Source organism: Oryctolagus cuniculus, chromosome 4, assembly GCF_964237555.1.
Source record: "Oryctolagus cuniculus chromosome 4, mOryCun1.1, whole genome shotgun sequence".
NCBI classification, from domain to species: Eukaryota; Metazoa; Chordata; class Mammalia; order Lagomorpha; family Leporidae; genus Oryctolagus; species Oryctolagus cuniculus.
In genome coordinates, this window is record NC_091435.1 from 47,518,034 (window position 1) to 47,539,943 (window position 21,910).

Consider the following 21,910-nt stretch of genomic DNA (forward strand, 5'->3'; position numbering starts at 1 on the left):
CAGAGGATTAGCCTATTGAGCTAATCCTCTGCCTTGCGGCACCGGCACACCGGGTTCTAGCCCTGGTCGGGGCGCCGGATTCTGTCCCGGTTGCCCCTCTTCTAGGCCAGCTCTCTGCTATGGCCCGGGGGTGCAGTGGAGGATGGCCCAAGTGCTTGGGCCCTGCACCTGCATGGGAGACCAGGAGAAGCACCTGGCTCCTGCCTTCGGATCAGCGTGGTGGCTGGCCGCGGCGGCCATTGGAGGGTGAACCAACGGCAAAAGGAAGACCTTTCTCTGTCTCTCTCTCTCTTGCTGTCCACTCTGCCTGTCAAAAATAAAAAAAAAATTAAAAAATTTAAAAAATGAATTTTAATGGAGAATCGGACTGGCAAGGGAAGAGGGAAGAGGAGGAAAGCTGGGAGTGTGGGTGGGAGGGCTGGTATGGTGGGAAGAATAAGTATATTCCTGAAGATGTACTTTTTAAAATTGCATTCCTTAAATAATAAGTTAAAAAATAAAAATAAATAAAATAAAATAAACCCAAATTTAAAAAAATAAAAGAAACATGATCTGCTGATATTATAAATTTTCTCAGGGTACTAGTTCTTCCAGATTTGGTAACAGCTGAGTCTTTTTCTTTGGTAACCATCTATTCCCCCTCCTCTGTGCTTTCACAAGATATTAAAAATACCTCTTATTAAATCTCAGAAAAGTAGTATGGGTTCTATAATTTTTAGTGTGTTAACTAGATACAGCTAAAGGGATTGTAATTATTATCGCTAGTTATTTTGTACAATTACCATGTAGTATTCATGAAGATAGTGATTTTGCTTAACTTGCTTCCAACTAACCAGCAGAAGCATATAGCTCTGTAAATGCTTAAAGACAGAATAAGTAAATATTAAATTCCTCATTCTATCTTGGGCTTGAAGGCAGAATATGTGATTTTAAAGATTAGCTAGGATACAATTAGAAAAACGACAGGTACATATATTGTGTCCACCAAAAACATGCCAGATGCAATTTCAATATGTAGTATATAGGACATTTTGTTTTGACATGAAACCTTCTCCCTTTCTTTTTGGAGTTTCATTTATCTATAGAAACTTAAATTTTTAAACGTTTTAAATGACAACTTTGTAAAATTTGGAGGAAAGGAAAGTTTTTGTATAATTTTATTCATTAATTATACCAAATGCATTGTATGTATTCATTCCAGGTTGTTTGTTAAATTGTATTGACAATTATACATTTAATTTTTTGTTTATCATATATGTAGGTAAGCCAGTTATGATTGTCACAGAATACATGGAGAATGGTTCTTTGGACAGTTTCTTACGGGTAAGTAAAATATTTTATATATGTATATGTGTGTGTATTTATAAGGAATTATGCTTTCATGGAAAATTGAATTAAAAGATAATGTATACTTCCATGAAATTGTTGAAGTACCCTTATGTATGGATGAATTGTAGAAAATGTTTGAAGTGCCTACTAATTTTCTGCCAAGCACGTAAGCAATCTAAAGTAAAACAGAAATTTTCTCAGGCTAAGTGACAAGACGAAGTTGGTAAGATTGCACTTTTTAGACTTGCAGCAATGCACATGTTAGTGTTTTATATTTTTAACTTTTATTTAATAAATATAAATTTCGAAATTACAACTTTCGGATTATAGCGGTTTTTACCCCCATAACCTCCCTCCAACCTGCAACCATCCCATCTCCCACTCCCTCACCCATCCCATTCTTCATCAAGATTCATTTTCAATTATCTTTATATACAGATCAACTTAGTATATACTAACTAAACATTTCAATAGTTTGCACCCACACAAACAAAGTATAAAGTACTGTTTAAGTACTAGTTATGCCATTAATTCACATAGTACAACACTTTAAGGACAGAGATCCTACATGAGAAGTAGGTGCAGAGTTACTCCCGTTGTTGATTTAACAATTGACACTCTTATTTATGATGTCAGTAATCACCCAAGGCTCTTGTCATGAGCTGCCAAGGCTATGGAAGCCTCTTGAGTTCACAAACTCCCACCTTATTTAGACAAGGCCATAGTCAAAGTGGAGGTTCTCTCCTCCCTTCAGAGAAAGGTACTGCCTTCTTTGATGGCCCATTCTTTCTGCTGGGATCTCACTCACAGAGATCTTTCATTTAGGTCATTTTGTTTGCCATAGTGTCTTGGCTTTCCATGCCTGAGAAACTCTCATGGGCTTATTAGCCAGATCCATGTTTTATATTTTAAAAATAAATTTGTACATTATTTAGTATCTACTTTGTACTATCAAGTTTTATATCTGTTGAAATAATAATGAAAGTAAAAAATTCTAAAGCAAGACATAAATAACCATGATGTAATACAGATGTCTTTTCTTTGTTTAAAGTAAACTCAGTGTGCTACTAAATGGACTGTGTGCCTCTCACCAAGTGCTGTTGACTCAGTTTATAAGCCTGTACTATAATGCTACATTTTTAAGTGTTCTCATTTTAGACATTACATTTTGTTGATATGTATGTGTGCATGTGTATGTGGAAGCATATATCACCAAATTTATACATATATATATTTTTCATCCTTTAAATTTAGAAGTTTTGTAATTTAATATTTGTCAACATGTTGTATTACAATATAATGTTTCAACAAATGTTAGGTTTGAAGAAATAAAAAAAAAATGGTAGAATTGAAGACACTTTCAATCACTAGCCAGTACAGGGGGCAAGAAAAGACACAGACCCTGTCCTCATGGTTGTGTTTAGTTCTATGTACGTTGAAACTCATGATAGAAGAGAGAGAGGGACTTGCGCTGTGGCATAGCAAGTTAAGCCACCATCTATGTTGCTGGCATCCATATGAGCATCACTTCCAGTACCAGCTGCCCCATTTCTGATCCGGCTCCCTGCTACTGCCCCTGGAGAGTGGTGGAAGATGGCTAAAGTACTTGAGTCTTTGCACCCACTTGGGAGAACTTGAAGGAGCTCTGGGCTTCTGACTGAATCTGCTTAGCTCCAGCTGTTGTGGCCATTTGGAGAATGAACCAATGGATGGAAGCACTCTCTTTTTCTCTCTCTGTAACCCTGCCTTTCAAATAAATAAATATTTCTAAAAAAAAAAAAAAAGAAAAATGAGTAATCACAGAAGAAATTTCCAAATTTTCTCAGAATGAGAAACTATATATTTTATTATAATATTCACCAGCCATTAAAATTTAGAAGCAATTGTTTCAATAAACATATTCCAATAATGAACATCTTCCAGGTTATTTAAACAATTATGCTATAATACTTATTATATGCCTCTGAAAGTCTTGTTTGTATAGATATAGTCAGACATGGATTTTTACGTAACTGCATCATCTCTACATTTTAAATCGTGTATTTCTATTTTAATCCAAGGAAATTTTAAACTTTTCAATCCAGTACTATATGCTTTTTCCTGCTATTACTTTTTGTTTTGTGACCTAGAACTCAGGGTTGGATGTAAGCAAATATTGTTAGTTCACAATGAACTAATTAGTTAGGATAATAATGAAAATGTTAACATATTTATTTGAAACAATTAATAAAATATCAAGACTAAGAAGGAAGACTGAAAATTCATCCAAATAATTATCAACATATAATAGCCACGAGATTCATTCATTCTGTTGTTCTTGAACTTAATTTTTTTCTGATCAGTTTCTCTCCTACAGAAAGAACAATCCCAGTTTTGATCCATAAGTCAAAGAAAATTATGATACTTCTTGCTACAAAGGATATGGCCACAATATTGTTTTATTTTAAGCTTGTATCTATCTATCTTGTTATTGAGTGCATAGAGCTAAAATGTATTCAGTCTTGTTACCAAATTCAGCATGGGAAGTTTTAAACAAAAAAGGTATGTCTTTCAGACATAGAAAACTGCTCTAACTGTATGTTTGAAATGTTCACAGAAACATGATGCCCAGTTTACAGTTATCCAGCTGGTGGGGATGCTGCGAGGGATAGCATCTGGCATGAAGTACCTCTCGGACATGGGCTACGTTCACCGAGATCTTGCCGCTCGGAACATCTTAATCAACAGCAACTTGGTCTGTAAGGTTTCTGATTTTGGACTTTCACGTGTTCTGGAAGATGACCCAGAAGCTGCTTATACAACGCGGGTGAGTAACTTCTCTTTTTGTTTTCTGAGTATTTCATGTGGACTTGTGAATAGCAATATTAAGCCACACTGCTGTGTCAACTGTTTTCCATAAAAGAAAAACTTACATCTTAAAATTGCTAATTATTCTGATAAAATAGCTGGTCACAATTTAAACGATGAGTAATGATTTTAATACTTAAATTTCAGACATTGGTTTAGTGCTTCCCCTCAGAAGCAGCAAAGTTCTCACAGGCCAAAAATGATGGTATTTTTATATTTACTTAACTTTTTTCATCAAGGTTGAGTCATCTTTGGTAAGCAGATTGGATAAATTCTCAGCAGCACCATCAGAATTTAAAAATCAGTCCTTAGAGAAATCACACATTTGTATATGATAAAAATTTCAAAGCAGAATAGTAAAAGAAGAAAAGTCCATGATTTTGCCACCCAGAGAATATTTGTGACATTGTGAGTCAGTTTTTTTCAGATTTTTCTTCATAGCTATATATATAAATACATATTTATATATAAACATGTGCATGAATAGATTTTTAAAACAGAATTATTCATAATACTAATGCATTCTAATTTTCTGTTAGCAAAATAACTCAAATAGTTTTCATTGTACTAAATTAATTAGCTTTTACTTTTCTGTTTTTAAATTTTAATTTTAAGCATTCAATATACTTTGTAGATGTAATTCTAAGAACGTGATGATATTCCCTTTCTTCCTTCCTCCCTCTCTCTCCCTCATAGGACAATTTTACCCAGATACAGTAAATTTTAAAGTAATCACAGATCATTAAAACTGTAGCAGTATAATGATCTTAAACATTCAGTTCACAAAGATATAAAAAGAAGTATACAAAGCTATATTTGTTGCAATAGTCATATACGCAGACATTTCTTTTTTCTGTGTTTTTGAAAATTTTGTGTTTTTAAAATTTTAGCTCCCACATATAAGAGAGAACATGAGATATTTATCTTTCTGGGTCTGCCTTATTACACCCAACATGATGTTCTCCAGTTGTGTCCTTTGCTGCAAATGGTAGACTTTCATTCTTTTTTATGATGAATAATATTCTAGGGTGTATATATTATATATGTATTTATATATGTTATATATGTATTTATATATTATATATATCTGCATATATAAAATCTCCATTTTCTTTACCCATTCATCTCACGATGGACACTTCGGTTGATTCCAAATTTTGGCTATTGTGAGCAGTGCTGCCCTGAACATGGTGGTGCAGTTATCTTTTTGATACATTGTGTCAAGTCTTATGGGTATATATCCGATAGTGGGATTGCTGAATCACATGACAAGTCTACTTCTAGTTTTTTAAAAACTCTCCACACTGTTTCCACAGTGACTGCATTCATTCATGTTCGCACCAACAGTGTATAAATGTTTCCCTTTCTCCACATCCTACCAGCATTTGTTACTCTATGTTTTGGATTTTAGCCATTTTGAAAAGGGTGTGGTGATATCTCATTTTGGTTTTGATTTGCATTTCTCTGATGGCTAGTGATGTTGAGCATGTTTTCATATATTTGTTGGCCATTTAAATTTCTTCTTTTGAAAACTGTCTGTTGAAATCCTTTGCCCATTTCTCAACTAGATTAGGTTTGTTCTTGTTGTTGTTGAGTTTTTATTGTTGTTGATCTATTTGGGATAGTAATTGTTTGTCAGATAGGTGGTTTGTGCATGTTTTTTTCCCATTTCTATTGGATGTGTTTTCACTCTATTGATTGCTTCCTTTACTCTGCAAAAGTTTCTGAGTTGGATATTGTTCCATTTATTTAATTTAGTTTTGGTTGCCTGTGCTTTGGGGTTCTTGTCCAAGAAGTTGTCCCCCGAACCAGTGTCTTGGAATGTTTTCCCTATGGTGTTTTTCTAGCAACGTCATAGTCTCAGGTCTTAAATTTATGTCTTTGATGCATCCTGAGTTGACTTTTGTATATGGTGAGAGGTATGGATCCAATTTCATTCTTCTACTTATATAAATCCAGTTTTGCCAATACCATTTGTGGAGGAGACTATTCTTACTCCACTATATGGTCTGAGAACTTTTGTCAAAAATCAGTTGGCTTTGTGTATATGGACTAATTTCCGAGCTCTCTATTCTGTTCTGTTTATGTATTGTTTTCATAACAGTACCATGCCATTTTAATTACTATAGCTTTGCAGTATGCATTGAAGTCTGGTATTTTGATGCCTCCAGATTGATTTTTCTTGTTCAGGATAACTTTGAGTATTCTGGGTGTTTTGTGATTCCATATGAATTTTAGAATTGCTTTTTCCAGTTCTGTAAAGAGTGATTGGTATTTTGATAGACATTGCATTGAAACTATAAATTGCTTTAGATATTTTAGATATTTTCAGGGTATTGATTCTTCTGATCCTTGCACAAGGAATATCTTTCCATTTTTTGTTTTGATGATTTCTTTTACCAATGCTTGATAATTTTCATTGTAGAGATCTTTTACTTATTTGGTTAAATTTATTCCTAAATATTTTATTTTTTTTGGTGGCTATTGTGAATCGGATTTCATTCTTTATTTCTCTTTCTGTGACTATCATTAACATATGAAAATCTGCTTTTTTGTATGTTTATTTTATAACCTGCAAGTTTACTCAATTGATTTATTAATTTTAACAGCCTTTTGGTGGAGTATTTAGGTTTCTCCTGACAAAACATCATGTCATCTGAAAACATGGATAATTTGACTTCTTCTTTTCCAATTTTGATGCCTCTTTTATTTCTTTCTCCTCTATAATTGCTCTTACTAAAACTTCAAATACTACATTGAATAAAACTGGCAAAAGTGGACGTCCTTGTCTTGTTCCAGATCTGAGGGGGAAATGCTTTCAGCTTTTCCCCACTCAGTATGAAATTGGCTGTTGATCATGTCATGTCTTTGATTTTGATATCAAAGTAATGCTGGCCTCATAAAAAGAGTTTGGCGGAATTCCATCCTGTTCAATATTTTAAGATAGTTTGAAGAGTATTGGAATTACTTCCTCTTTGAATGTTCTGTAGAATGCAGTAGTAAAGTCATCAGGCCCCAGACTTTTCCTTGGTGGAAGACTTTTGATTACTGCTTCAATCCCATTGCTGGTTGTTGGTCTGTTTAGGTTATCTATATTTTCTTGAATGAACTTTAATAGGTTACATGAATCCAGGAATTTATATACTTCTTTGAGGTTTTCAGTTTATCAGTGTCAGCTGTGTCTTTAAGTGACACAGTGGTCTAGTCTGCTGTGTTTCATAAGGATAGAAGTGCAGCTTTGAGATGAATAAGGGTTTCCATGGGTGTGAACCTTTGGCCCACAGAGAGTTCAGTCTGTCTTCCTGGTGAATGTGATAGCCAGAGCCTTGTTCTTTGTGCTGAGAGAGATAGGAGTGGTTGCCTTCTTGTCCTTCTGGCAAACGTGAGTGATGCTGGGCCTTGTGGCACAAATTGCTGTGGCTCTAGGACTGTGTGATATGGATGACCCTTCCTCGGTGTTAGCCCTTAGCAGCTTAGGCTGATACCCCTGGTTGATTCGGAGTCCATGGGTGTAGCTTTGGGGCTATGGCCCCAGAAACCCCACTGTTGAAGCATTCACGGTGTCTGTCCTTTGCCCCACACATTTCCCTGAGTCTCACTACAAAGCTGGTGGGAGCAGAATAGAAGCAGGTTGTGGGACTTTTCCCTGCTGAGTATTGTGCTCTATAGGAGTGGAGGCGGGGAGGAAAGGAAAGCAATGCATGGCTTCCCTGCTCCAATCTTGGCTGTTGCTCAGCCCCAGTAGCTTTCCAGGCCGAAGCAAAAGTCAGTGGGTGATTGTGGAATTTCCTCCCAGCTAAAACTGAGTGGTGGGGCACGTGGTGATGTTTGCCTGCCTTGATGTGGTAAAATTGCAGCTCACTGCTGGCAACTGGCTGTGCCACATGGCTGGCTACAGCAGTATACCTCTCTTCTCTCCTTTTTTTCCCACAGACTCTCCTTCTTCTTCTCCTCCTCCTCCTCCTTCTTCTTCATGGAAATTTTCTGCCAGGCAGATCTCTGGGAACATAGTCCTTCCATTGTTCTTTTCATGTCCGAGAGCAACTTAAGTTAGTGTGACTTATACCCTTGGATCCATCTTTTACTTTTCATTTTTAGAAGTTTAATGTATTCAGGTTTCTAGTTGTACCATTTTATAAGCAGAGTAATTAGTGAGAAAACTATTATATATAATTTTAAAGTATTTCATACAAATGCATAAATGATCCATGTTTGTCCATAATTGCATGAGTCTGAAGATTTTCTAATGCTACATTCATGAAAGTGTCTCTTCTATGTCAAAGAATGTGTTTCAGTTTCAAGCATGTTTCCACTGTACTCCAAGTTTAGTGAAGTGTGAAACTAAACATTTTAAATTTATTTATTTGGGAGGTAGGGAGAGAAAGAAAGAGAGATCTTCTCCCAGATGATCCATTCCCCAAATATCTATAACCTCTAGAGCTGGGCCAGGTTGCAGCCAGGAGCCTGCAGCTCAATCTCTGTCTCCCTCTTTGGTGGTTCGAACTCAACTATTTGAGTCAATATCTGTTGCTTCCCAGGGAGTGCATTAGTAGGAAACAGAAATTGGAAGCAGAACCAGCACTCAAATCAAGCACTCTGATATGGGATGCAGGCCACCCAAGTAGTGCCTTAACTTCTATACCAAGTGCCCGTGCATGTTAGTGGCACACTGATGCACATTCTGTATCAGGTTTTCCTGTTGTGATTTCTTCAGGATAAATTTCTAGAACTAAAATCCTGGATGATAATGTGTGCAAGTATGTGAGAATTTTTTGTATTTGACTTACCCAGCTGTTTATGATATAGTTCAACAATTTGCATTTTTAAGATTTATTTAGTTATTTGAAAGGTAGAGTTACAGAGAGAGAGAGATGGAGAGACAGAGAGAAAGGTCTTCCATCTGCTAGTTCACTTCCCAAATAGCCACAGCTGTCTGAGCTGGGCCGATCTGAGGCCAGGAGCTAGGAGCTAGGAGCTTCTTCTGGGTCTCCCAAGTGGGTGAAGGGGCCCAAGCACTTGAGCCATCTTCTAGTGCTTTCCCAGACCATAAGCAGAGAGTTGGATCAAAACAGGAGCAGCTGGGACACAAACCAGTGCCCATATGGGATGCGGGCGCTGCAGGCGGAGCCTTAGCCTACTACTCCACAGTGCTGTACCCCATAATTTGCATTCTTCATGACTATGTAATAGTCTTATTTTGGGCAGAGCATATATTTCAAGACCCACAGCTGTAGCCTGAAATCATAGGCTGCATTGAACTCTATGTGTGGACCAAAAGATCACCAAAAATGGTTTAAAAGATAAGCTTATTTTGGGTGCAAAAACGTTTGGGAATCCATTCATATGAAGGTTATTAAAATGCATGAAAACACATATTATGGAAAGCTATGCATAGAAACTTTGAGGTTTTACTGTTAAGAACTTTCACCCTTTCACTTTTTAAATGAAGTACTTTATAACCTCTCTCTAGGCATAATCATATTGGCAGCATCATTACTCTAGTGCTTTGGGGCCATTACTAAACAAAATAACAATTACTTGAATAAAGAACCATAACACTAGATGACAAATCTGATAACCTAGATGAATATTTTGTGACTTACTTGTGTGTAGCACATATAGCATGGATGCAGACAAGAAAAGGAAGATCCCTATCCCAGCTTGGTCAGAGTGGGATGCCTGCCGATTTCATTGAGTCTCTTAGAATGGCATGTGATTTAAAATTTATGATTTTGTATTTTTAGAGTTGTCTGTTTAATATTTTTAGCTCTCAGTTCAGTTAACCATGAATCAATAACTGGAAAGTGAAACCATGAGTAAGGGGAGACCTCCATCTATGTGAGGGTTTCTTTCTCTATGTTCTCTCAGGCCAATGAATGGGCAGTCTTTAAAGACATTAGAGTCCTGCTATTTTCTTCCAGTCCAATTCTACAAGTTAACTACTGAACTTTTTAAAAAGGAGAGGCACAGACATTTGGCACAATTGTTAATATTAGCCACTTGCATTCCATATGACAGTGCCGGTGTTAGAGACCTGGTACTACTCCAGTCCCAGCTTCCTTCTAATGCAAGGCTCCGGAGGCAGAGGACAATGGTTCTTCTTATTGGATGTCTGCTTTGCGTATGGGAGATCCACACTGAGTGCCTAATTTCCAGTAGCAGCCTAACCCAGTCTAATCTCAGTGTCTGTCTCGCTGCCTTTCAAATAAATAAAAACAAGAATAAGAACAATAACTTTTTGTTAAAGATTTTTATTTATTTGAGAGGTAGAGTTACAGATAGTGAGAGGAAGAGACAGAGAGAAAGGTCTTCCTTCCGCTGGTTCACTCCCCAAATGGCCTCAACAGACGGAGCTGCGCCTATCCGAAGCCAGGAGCCAGGAGCCAGGAGCTTCTTTCGGTCTCCCACGTGGGTGCAAGGGCCCAAGGACTTGGGCCATCTTCCAGTGCTTTCCCAGGCCACAGCAGAGAGCTGGATTGGAAGAGGAGCAGCCGGGACTAGAACCTGAGCCCATATGGGATGCCAGCGCCACAGGCAGAGGATTAACCTACCTCGCCACGTTGCTAGCCCCAGAACAATAAATTTTTGACCTTGACAACACAATTACCAGCCACCAAGATGGTCATCAGGGAAACTATTTTGTTTCCAATGAAAAGGAAGTTATTATGTCAGATTGAGCTTCACCTGTAAGGAAAACCACAGTAATACAATCAGAGGTATGTACTCAGTATTCTAATATCCCTAGGATACTCCTAAATGCATTGGTTTAAATGATTAATTCTCTCTGTGGGTTTATTTACTACACATTTTTGTTCCTATTTTCAGTTATGCTGTGCAGTATATTGCAATTAATAAAACTAAGTATTCTTTAATATGCATCTTCATGAAAATTTTGTTCTTAGAACACAGTTCACTAGGGTAGCACAAGAGAAATATTTTTTATCTTGTCACAGTGCCTAACAACTAGATAGCTCTGAACATAGAAAAAAAAATTGCAAAACCTTGAGAACCACTTTAATAGCACTGTTTTAGTGTTTCATCTCTGACTTCCTCAGAAGTTGGTCAGCCAGTATTCTACAGCAAAACACAATTTTCATTATGAAAACTGAACTTTAATTCAGTGAGAAAACATAGGCAACACATAACATATTTATTATCCAGAGGACTGTTACTTATTCTACTCTCTGATATTTTGCTTTCTGTAGATATACTTCATAACCTGATAGAATAAGAGCTTATAAACAGTCCATGAAAAATATTGTGCTTATTTACATTTTCCTTGAAATAGCAATCACATTATTAAAGAAGTACTTATAGTTTTGACAAAAGTACTTGATAAAAGGATTTTTATGAGATATTAAAGTCTGGTTACTCAATCGAACTCTGACCTATGGTAGATCCAATTATTGAATGAGAGCATCCTCATTCCCAACACTAGTCAGGATTTCCAAAGCATTCAAGAAAGTAATTTCCTTGGCAGTGACCTGAAAGATTCTTGCATATCTATGCCATCTACTATCTTGATAATACTTGGTTATCTTTTAGAGTTCCTCTTACACAGATGATGATTTGTCATGACCCAACGTTCCCGATGAACGCTCACTGACTTTACTGTAAGAAAGGTGCTGTCGTTTAGAATTCCTCTTTAGAATTTCTGAAACGAAAGGGCAACCGGCTGTTTGCATTTGTGTTTCAGCCTCAGTAGATTCTTTAAAACCACACTGACCAAATGGGGTCATTCACCACCAACAGGCAGATGTTTACAGTTCTCCAGTGTCCATTCCTGTATTTTTTTGGAACTCCTTCAACATAACTGTGGGGTTCCTGGCATTTTGCTGAGAAGATAGAATTTGCATCTCCATTTCTAGCATAATTTAGAAATTGTTGATTTACTCTTCCATAATAAGCCTTGTTTGGCATAATTTTATAATTTATTCTATAATAGGAGGTTTGATTATAAAGTGATTCGAATGCTAGTTTAGTTTAGTTTTTTTTTTTTTTTTTTTTTTTTTTTTTTTTTTAAAACAAATGCACCAGAACAGCTAAATGAATTGACATTCTAAGTTGTCAATTTGGGGATGTTTCCTTACCACAAGGAACACTGTTAACACAAATTGGGAGGGAGGGGGTGGATAAATTTTTGGATTTACTTTAAAGCTATATTGTGACTAATAGCCTTAATCACAAAATTATTAAGCAAATAGAATTTGGGGAGATAGACTTGACTGTGATAAAATCTCTGGTTTCAATAAGTTTACAGTTTAATAAATAAGAAAACTAGGACATTACTTTATATATAGTGAAGTCTATTTGTTTCTCTAATAACAGGCATATTATCCAGTTTAGTTTTCTACCTTATTTATTTGGTTTAGTATCCTATAATTATATTTATTTCAAAAAAAAACACAACATGTTCACCATTTCAAACAATGTGCTGATGTTTTTGTTTTTTGTTGTTTATTTTTTAGATAAACTTACTCTGGCTTTAAAAATCAGTTATGTAGGCTGGCGCCGCGGCTCACTAGGCTAATCCTCTGCCTTGCGGCGCCAGCACCCCAGGTTCTAGTCCCGGTCGGGGCGCCAGATTCTGTCCCGGTTGCCCCTCTTCCAGGCCAGCTCTCTGCTGTGGCCCGGGAAGGCAGTGGAGGATGGCCCAAGTGCTTGGGCCCTGCACCAGCATGGGAGACCAGGAGAAGCATCTGGCTTCTGGCTTCAGGTCAGCACGGTGCACTGGCCACAGTGTCCACTGGGGAGTGAACCAACGGAAAAGGAAGCCTTTCTCTCTATATCTCTCTCTCACTGTCCACTCTGTCAAAAAAAAAAAAAAAAAAAAAAAAAAGAAAAGAAAAGAAAAGAAATAGTCTTCAAAGCATAACTCCAGCTGCATACTGAAGGTTGCAAATTATCTTGAAAATCCCTAGATTTCATTTGAGATGGATATAATTGCACAATTTAGCTCTGCAAATGTAAATCATCAAAAATGTTTGTTGTTGAGTAAACAAATGAGCAACAAAAAAGATTTCTTTGTTTCCAATCATGTGAATTTCAGTGTATAATTACGACATGCTTTCCTGGTTATTTGCCCCTGGTCTGTTAACTGACTTCATTCTAACAGAATCATGGTAGTATTTGTAAGAACTCTTTGCCATTGAATAATTTTTCAATCATTTCCCTTATGAAATTTTATTTTACACTTGATCTTAGCCAAAAGGCTGAGAAGCAATGAAATTTTATTTTAAATAATCATAATTTTGTTATGTTCATGCATGTACCTGTGCACATGGACATTCTTATATTCACATGTTTAAGCAGATCATATCCCAAACTCCAACAAGATAATGTTTAATTTGCTATTTAATGCAGGATCAAGTTAGAGAAAATGTAGCTTTTATTTATATGCTGTATAGTCTGTCAATATAATTCTCAGTCCTCCAAGTTCACTGTAGAAGCATAATTATTACAAAAACTGATTTGAGAAATTTGAGAAAACTGAATAATTTGTTCTTGGTTATATTTTCTATAATTAATTTTCTTTCTATTTCTATTCTGAAATTGTATACTGAGTTTTTACCAACTGGATGTTGGAAAGTGGATAAGATAGCCCTGTTTTTTATCAGAAAGAAAAAAAATTTTAACATAATTTATTTGCTTTTACAAATGTATAACCTTGCAAAGTTGATGCAAATAGAAATATTCTAGTACAATGTTGTCTTATGTAACTTAATTTTCTGAATAAGGGGTCAGGAAAAGTACCTACAGTAAGTGGTTATTTACCCCACTCTAAGAACATAAATAAGAAAATATAAGCCTTTGTTCTGCAAGGTTAAATATTATAAGTATATAATACTGATATGTGGATGTGCATTTAGCCTTGGAGTTGAGATGCTGGAAAGAATGCCCACATTTCTTTGCTGAATGGCTCTGCCTCCTCATTCAAGATTCCTGTTAATGTGCACACTGGGAGGCAGAACTGATGGCTCAAGTAATTGTGCCTCTGCCACCAGTGTGGTGATTCTGAATGAGTTACTGGCTCCTGGCTGTGTCTTGGCTCAGCCCTAGTCATTATGGGCTTTTGAGAGGTAAACCAGAGGTGGACCTTCTGTGTCTATCTCTGTGTTCCTGCCTCTCAATTAAAAAAATTTAAACAAAAGCAATTATATTATGTTAACAAGTGATATAAGTCATATGTTATTTACATATGGATGGAAAAGTGATAAAATATCTAATCAGTGGGCTGGCACCACGGCTCACTAGGCTAATCCTCTGTCTGCGGCACCGGCACACCAGATTCTAGTCCCGGTTGGGGCGCCAGATTCTGTCTCGGATGCTCCTCTTCCAGGCCAGCTCTCTGCTGTGGCCCGTGAGTGCAGTGGAGGATGGCCCAAGTGCTTGGGCCCTGCACCCGCATGGGAGACCAGGAGGAAGCACCTGGCTCCTGGCTTCGGATCAGCGCAGTGCACCGGCCATAGCACGCCGGCTGCAGAGGCCATTGTGGGGTGAACCAACGGAAAAAGAAGACCTTTCTCTCTGTCTCTCTCTCTTGCTGTCCACTCTGCCTGTCAAAAAAAAGAAAAAAAAATCTCTAATCAGTGACCACTATATAGAAACAGTATTGTAAACTTTCAACCAAAAAAAGAATCAACCACAAATTTATTCTCCAAGCTCTTATGATTGAGATGAATATGCCTACCTATATGTATCTCCTCACACTTATCAATATGAATTATTCAAAATCAGAAATCTCTAGAATTAGTGAATTTAGTTATTAATGTGGCATCAAAATTCAATTGTAAGTCTAATTCTTAGCTTTCAATTTTAGAGAAATGGATATCATGAATATTTCAACATGTAAAATATCTATTAGGATTTATGTGACAAAATATCAAAGCTATAATTTTGAAGTAAAATCAGTATTAAGGAAGTTATGTATAAAAACATGAAAATATGTTACCCATAGTCTCTAGCAGGAATTGTTTTCTTTAAAATGTATGATTCATAAATTCATTTATTTAATTAACAAATATTTGAGTGTTTATAATATACAAACACTATATTAGAACCTAGGAATCCAGATGGAATAAAATAAATTCTTGACTTCATGGCGTTACATTCTAGTGTAGGAATTCTGATAATAAACAAACAAGTAATGGTACAAGAAGACAGAGAACTTAAAATGAAGATGATGGGCTTTGTTTGGAGGGTGTTTATAAAGGATGGTCAGAGAGTTTCTCTGATAAACTGATATTAGAGCCAAGAATTGGTGACTGAAGGAGCTAATTATGCAAATATCTAGGGTAAAGAAATATTAATATTGCCTTAATTAATTTTAAGTGAATAAGATAATTTTAACCTTGTTTGATTCCAAGCAGTCCACTCTGCAAGAACACAATTTAAGTAATCAATGATTTAACTCAGACTAGACATCAGGCTAATGACAACGAACCTTCTCCTGTTGCTTTTAGTTAAGCCTGTATTTTTGGTGATCCAAAAATCCAACCTTAGTAAAGATAAATTTCTGATATTATTTCCAGTTCACTTGTGAATATTCCTCAGTTTCATTTATGTGATGACACATTGCTGGAAGTTTTCCCTATGTGCCCCAAAGCTATTGACCATACCCAGACTCCTCTGGCATCTGGGAGTTCAGTAGTCACAACATCCTAAACCAATCTTAACACTTGGTGTCTGGAATGCTAATGCTTTGAATCATCCCTTTGCTATCATGCTGTTTCAATCATAGTACCATTGTTCAAACCCATTCCTATGATTTTTTTTCTTGTCATTTGCTAATCTTAACTCTGGAACTACAACTTATTTCAAGCAGGTATTCACTGAACATACAAATACAAATGAACCCTTGCCATGGTCTCAGAAGGTCTCAAATTCATCAAACTTGTCTCTGTGGATACTTTTAAGGGACTCAATCTATCTTTCATCTTTCCTTGTTAGCCATCTGCAACTATTAAAGGAATCAATATTTGTCAATTTTGTCCCACTTTTAATTGTTAGAATGATTATAATATTATTTTTGTTACAAGTACACAGTATTCCTGTTGTATTGATAAGTCACTTCTGACATGTCTACTCATTATATTGCTTCTTTAAAAATTATGTTCAGAAAACTAAAAATTCTTTCAAATGATTTTCTACAATCTTTTATTAAAAAAGAAACTACGGATTGAGAATATAAAAAAAAAACACAAAATTTGGCACTTAAACCCGAATGACCTTGAAAAAGATCCTGATCCATATTAGAACGTATGTTTATGCTACTCTGAATTTTTTATTATTTTTGTTTAATACATATTGCATATCAAGTTGCATAGCTTTTATATCGTATTATGTGAGTTTGGAAGTGAAATTAACATTGCTTATTTGTATTTCACATCTCAGATAGCCATAGAATAATTTACAATGTGAAGGTTTTACTGTGTTTCACAAATTTCTTAATCATTTCATGGAATGCTGCAACATCTGAAAAGTTCAAGGGATAAGCTTTTCCTCAAAGATCATTTATCTCCGATCTCCTGTGGCCATCAACATCTGCTGAAGCGCTTCTCTCAGTGGCTTTAGATTTAAACTACTGGGGATTAGTATAGATTCTTCCCCTGAGAGTTCTCTTGGATTGCCCTTCACCTTGTCGTCTACTGTTGTCTAAAGTGAGTGAGGTTTAGTCCCTGATAAAAGATAGATGCTAACTCCTTTAGCTGAATGATTTATCTCTGTAGTTCCACTTCTGACCTGAGAAGCTAATATTTGCCTCTAGGTTAAACACTCAATTACTTAGAGTTTACTCAGATAAACTCTCCAAAGTCCTTTGTCACTCTAAGTATGACATGACAGAGCTCACAAGCAGGGAATGTGAACTGTGAAACAGCAAAGCATTTCCTAAATCAGCAGGGAAAGCTTTGTATACATAATTAGAGAAACACTTGGGCAGATATGCAATATTATGCTTCAATGTCCAGACATTTCAGCAATTACACTCATTCTCTTTAGAAATCAAGACCTGAAGCCCCCTAAACCCGTGGTGAATGAGCTGACTTTAGTTAAGCTCCAGAAATCTCGGGCTTTTAGCCAAATGTCTCATTTGGACTGTCTAAATTCATTAAGCTTAGAAAACCAAAGTGCAGGATCTCTCAAGAACAGGTTTACTGTGTGACTCTAACTGCTGTTTCTTGGCAACATGACCAAGGTTTTGGACTCCCTCATCTAATTCTGGATTGGAATTTAGCAATTATGTAGTATTTCTGCCTAGAGAATCCTGAGCTTTTTTACTTGCAACACATTATTCACTTCCATTAACAGAGTATTCTATGCAACACCTAAGTAACAATAATTAATATTGAAAATGTTAGCCTTTTTGATATCTCCGTAGGTTCTAGAAACTTAAAGTTGAAAAAGCTAAGGTTTAAAATTCAGCAAACTATTAAATTATTAAAATATTAAAAATCAGTTAAAATGTGTTATAAAGTCATGTTTTATGTTGCTCTTGTCTTCCAGGTTTATGAATGACAAGAATATTGCACAGACAGTTTAAGGAAACTATGCTAAAATTAAATAGGAAGGTCAAATTTGGGCACATAAACCAAGGCTCCTAATTCTTACTAACCTTAAATGGAGCAAGTACCTGAATCTCCTCCTGCACCATTACTAAGCTATACGTAGATGAGTACTGGAGGAAACTGGCTCTAAGTTTGGTATTGCAAATATAGGGAACAAACATGAACTTCCGACATTCTCAAGTTTGAATTTGCGGTCCCCTTGCAACTGAGGTTTTAGATACACTTGATGTACTGTGATTCTGGGATTTTTCCAAGCAACTGGAAACTTTTCTTAAATACACAAATATATGGAGGGCTTACTTTTGGTTGTAGACACCACATTAAATAAATGCTCCATTATAAAATCTATTTAGATATGGTAAAAATTATATCTTCATAAATTATTTGTATAATAACTGGTTTCCTTTTTACAATATTTGAATGTCTACTAGCATTTTGCCAACCAAAATTTAAATTGCCAACTGATTGAAAAGTCAGTGCTTATCAAATGATGTCACTGTAGCAGGAAAAATGTTTGCCAAACCGTAACAGCATTAAATCCAAAATTTTGCATGAACCAGCAGATGGAAGATCTCTTTCTGTAACTCATTCAAATAAATAAATCTTTTTTTAAAAAAGACATCAGAGTTTAAATAGCTACGTGAGTGCTGGAGAGACAAATCTTATTGTACTAATAACAATATAATATACCTTAGTCCTTAATGTATAGCAGATACCCTAGGTCACAAAATTTTTGAAAAGTCATGTTTACTTGAGGACCAGCATTGTAGCACAGCAGGTCTAGCCGCTATCTGGGAGGCTACCATCCCCCATATTGGAGTAGCAATTCCAGTCCCTGCTGCTCTACTTCCCATTCACCTTCCAGCTAATGTGTCTGGGAAGACAGTAGAAGGTGGCCCAAGTACTTGGATTCCAGCCACCTATGAGAGAGATGCAGATGGAGTTCCTGGTTTCTGGCTCCACCCTTGCCCAGCCTGTACTGTCGTGGGCATTTGGGGAGTGAACCAGTGGATGAAAGATGAAGAATCTCACTCTTTCTGTCTCTCCCTATTATTCTGTCACCCTGTCTTCCAAATAAATAAAATTAATGTTAAGAAAAAAGTCATTTTATCCAAGGACTGGCTACAGGAGATCTTCACAGAATGGAGACTATCCTGGAAGCTAAGTCATTGGCAGTCACCATTCTATCTAATTTTTTTACAGTGACATACTTTCAGTTTATTTTATACCATAAGTTTAACCTGAATGAAGTGAAGACTCCTAAAAAATAGTAAGAAGCAAAAACACTGTGCCTCAACAGTACAGACAAGGGCTATAAACAATGATCAAATCTCAAAATGTCAATTCCACTCTTATATATTACATTTTTTGTACTCTATTAATTACCACAGATCATCTTTCTAGGACTGGCTATTTTATTAAGTATAATGGTTTCCAGTTACATCAATTTCATTGCAAAAGACAGAACTTTTTTTTCTATTTTTATGGCTGAGTAGAATTCCATAGTGCATACACACCACAGTTTTTACATCCCATCATCAGTTGGTGGACATCTGGGTTGATTCTATATTTAGCAATTGTGATTTGAGTTGTAATACACATGGGTGTATACACTGATTTCATTTCATTAGGGTAAATTCCCAGGTATGGGGTGGCTGGGTCATATGGTAGATCTATTTTCAGGTTTTTGAGTTATCTCCATACTGTCTTCCATGATGGCTGCACCAATTTATTTTCCCAACAGCAATGCATTAGTGAATCATTTCCCCCACATACTTGCTGGCATTTGTTGTTTTTTGATTTCTGTGTGATGGGCATTCTAACTGGGATAATATGAATCTTCACTCTGAATTTTTATTTGCATTTTCCTTATGGTTAGTGATACTGAACATTTTTTCATGTGTCTGTTGATTGTATTTCATACTTTGAAAATTGTCAGTTCATGTTCTTTGCCCATTTCTTGACTTGATTATTTGCTTTGTTGTTGTTTAGTTTCTTGAGTTCTTTTTGTATGCTGATGCGTAGTGTGCAAACATTTCTCTCATTCTATCAGTTGCTTCTTTGTTGAGTGTTTCCTTTGCTGTGAAGAAGTTTCTTAACTTGGTATTATCCCATTAGTCTATTTTTGTCTGTATTGCTTGTAGTTCTCAGATTGTTTCCAAGAAGTCTTTGCCTATGCCAATGTCTTACAGTTTTCTCGATGTTTTCCTCTATTTTTTGATAGCATCATGTTGTAAATTTAGATCCTTGATCCATTTTGAGTTGATTTCTGTATAAGATGTAAAGAAGGGGCTGTTTCATACTTCTGCACATGGAGATACAGTTTTCCCAGCACCATTTGTTGACGAGACTGTCCTTTCCTTCAAGGATTGATTTCCGCTAGTTTGTCAAAGATTAGTTGGTTGTAGATTCGTGGATTGATTTCTGGGATTTCTATCTGTTCCACTGGTCTACCTGTGTATTTTTGTGCCAGTACCAGGCTGCTTTGATTGTAATTATTCTGCAGTATCTCTTGATATCTGCTATTGTGATGCCTCCAGGCTTGTTTTTTGTTGTGTAAGATTGCTTTATGTATTTTCAGTCTCTTGAGTTTTCATATGAATTTTAGCATCATGTTTTCTTTTTTTTAAGATTTATTTATTTATTTGAGAGGTAGAGTTACAGACAGTGAGAGGGAGAGACAGAGAGAAAGGTCTTCCTTCCGTTTGTTTACTCTACAGAGCTTTGCCGATCTGAAGCCCGGAGCCAGGAGCTTCTTCCTGGTCTCTCATGTGAGTGCAGGGGCCCAAGGACTTGGGCCATTTTCTACTGCCTTCTCAAGCCACAGCAGAGAGCTGGATTGGAAGAGGAGTAGCCAGGACTAGAACCGGCACCCATCTGGGATGCCTGCACCACAGGCAGAGGATTAACCTACTGCACCATGGAGTCGGCCCTATGCATCATGTTTTCTATATCTAAGAAGAATGTCATTAGTATTTTGATTGGGATCACATTGAATCTGTAAATTGCTTTCTATAGTATGTAACTTTGATGAAATTAATACTTCTAATCAATGATCATGGATGACTTTTCCAATTTTTGTGTCTTCTATTTCTTTCTTTAATGTTTTGTAATTTTCATTGTAAGGGTCTTTTCATTTCTTTGGTTAAATTTATCCCAAGTTATTGGCTATTGTTAATTGCTGATCTTACAAGTTCTTTGTCAGCAATGCCATTTTTTGTGTATACAAAAGCTATTGATTTCTGTGTATTGTTTTTATATCCTGCAACTTTACCAAACTCTCTTATGTATCTCAGTAGTTTCTTTAGTCTAACACTTTCCCAACTGAGCTATTTTGGCAAACATATATTTCAGTAGTTTCTTAATGGAGTCTTTTGGTTCCATATTGTCTTCCTTGTTTTGTGTGTTTTGTATTTCTGATTTTTAAAAATTTTTTTTTTTTTTATGACAGGCAGAGTGGACAGTGAGAGAGAGAGAGACAGAGAGAAAGGTCTTCCTTTTCCATTGGTTCACCCTCCAATGGCTGCTGCAGCCGGCGTGCTGCAGCTGGTGCACCACGCTGATCCGAAGCCAGGAGCCAGGTGCTTCTCCTGGTCTCCCATGCAGGTGCAGGGCCGAGTTTGTTTTTAGGTATTTGTGGAAGCACTTGGTTTTCTCCTCTGATGGGTTTTATCTTTGAACTATGCCTCTTTGGCTTAGTGGAATGCCTGCTCCTTCAGTGGATATCCACAAGTGTGTGATGGGTACTCCGGTCAGTGCTGAGGGGTGTGTTGAGAATCCAATGTGACACTTAAGTTGGGTGTGGTAGATCCCCTCTATTGTCACATCCATTGATGTGATCATAACGTAACCTTCTCTCTAACAAGGTGATCAATGCCTGGCGTTAGCTCATAGTGACTACAACCCCTGCTCATGCTGGCGCATCAACCACACAAAGGAGGTGTGTGGTCTTCAGTGTGAGTGTAAAACCCTCTGCAATGACCTAACCCAGGCAATCAGTAAGCTCTGAGACTCTGATGTCAGACACAGTGGTTTTCCACAGATCCAGTTACACTCCACAACCTATTGTGCTATCACAGAATTTCCACAGTCATTACGTGCAAGGCACCCACAGTCACAGACTACTGAAGATCTACTCTCAGCTCTGAGCCTGCCCTATCCACAGAAAG

The 21,910-nt window shown here is 36.6% G+C and overlaps 1 protein-coding gene across 3 annotated transcripts in view; it reads left to right on the forward strand.

Moving 5' to 3' along the window:
- Positions 1 to 21,910, forward strand: part of EPHA3 (EPH receptor A3) — a 401,167-nt gene that overhangs the window by 331,701 nt on the left and 47,556 nt on the right. For all 3 annotated transcript variants that reach the window (XM_002716757.5, XM_008267088.4, XM_051819167.2), the window contains exons 12-13: positions 1,262 to 1,323; positions 3,926 to 4,135. In XM_002716757.5, the coding sequence (XP_002716803.2) occupies positions 1,262 to 1,323; positions 3,926 to 4,135 (272 nt within the window). The remainder of the gene's footprint in view (positions 1 to 1,261; positions 1,324 to 3,925; positions 4,136 to 21,910) is intronic.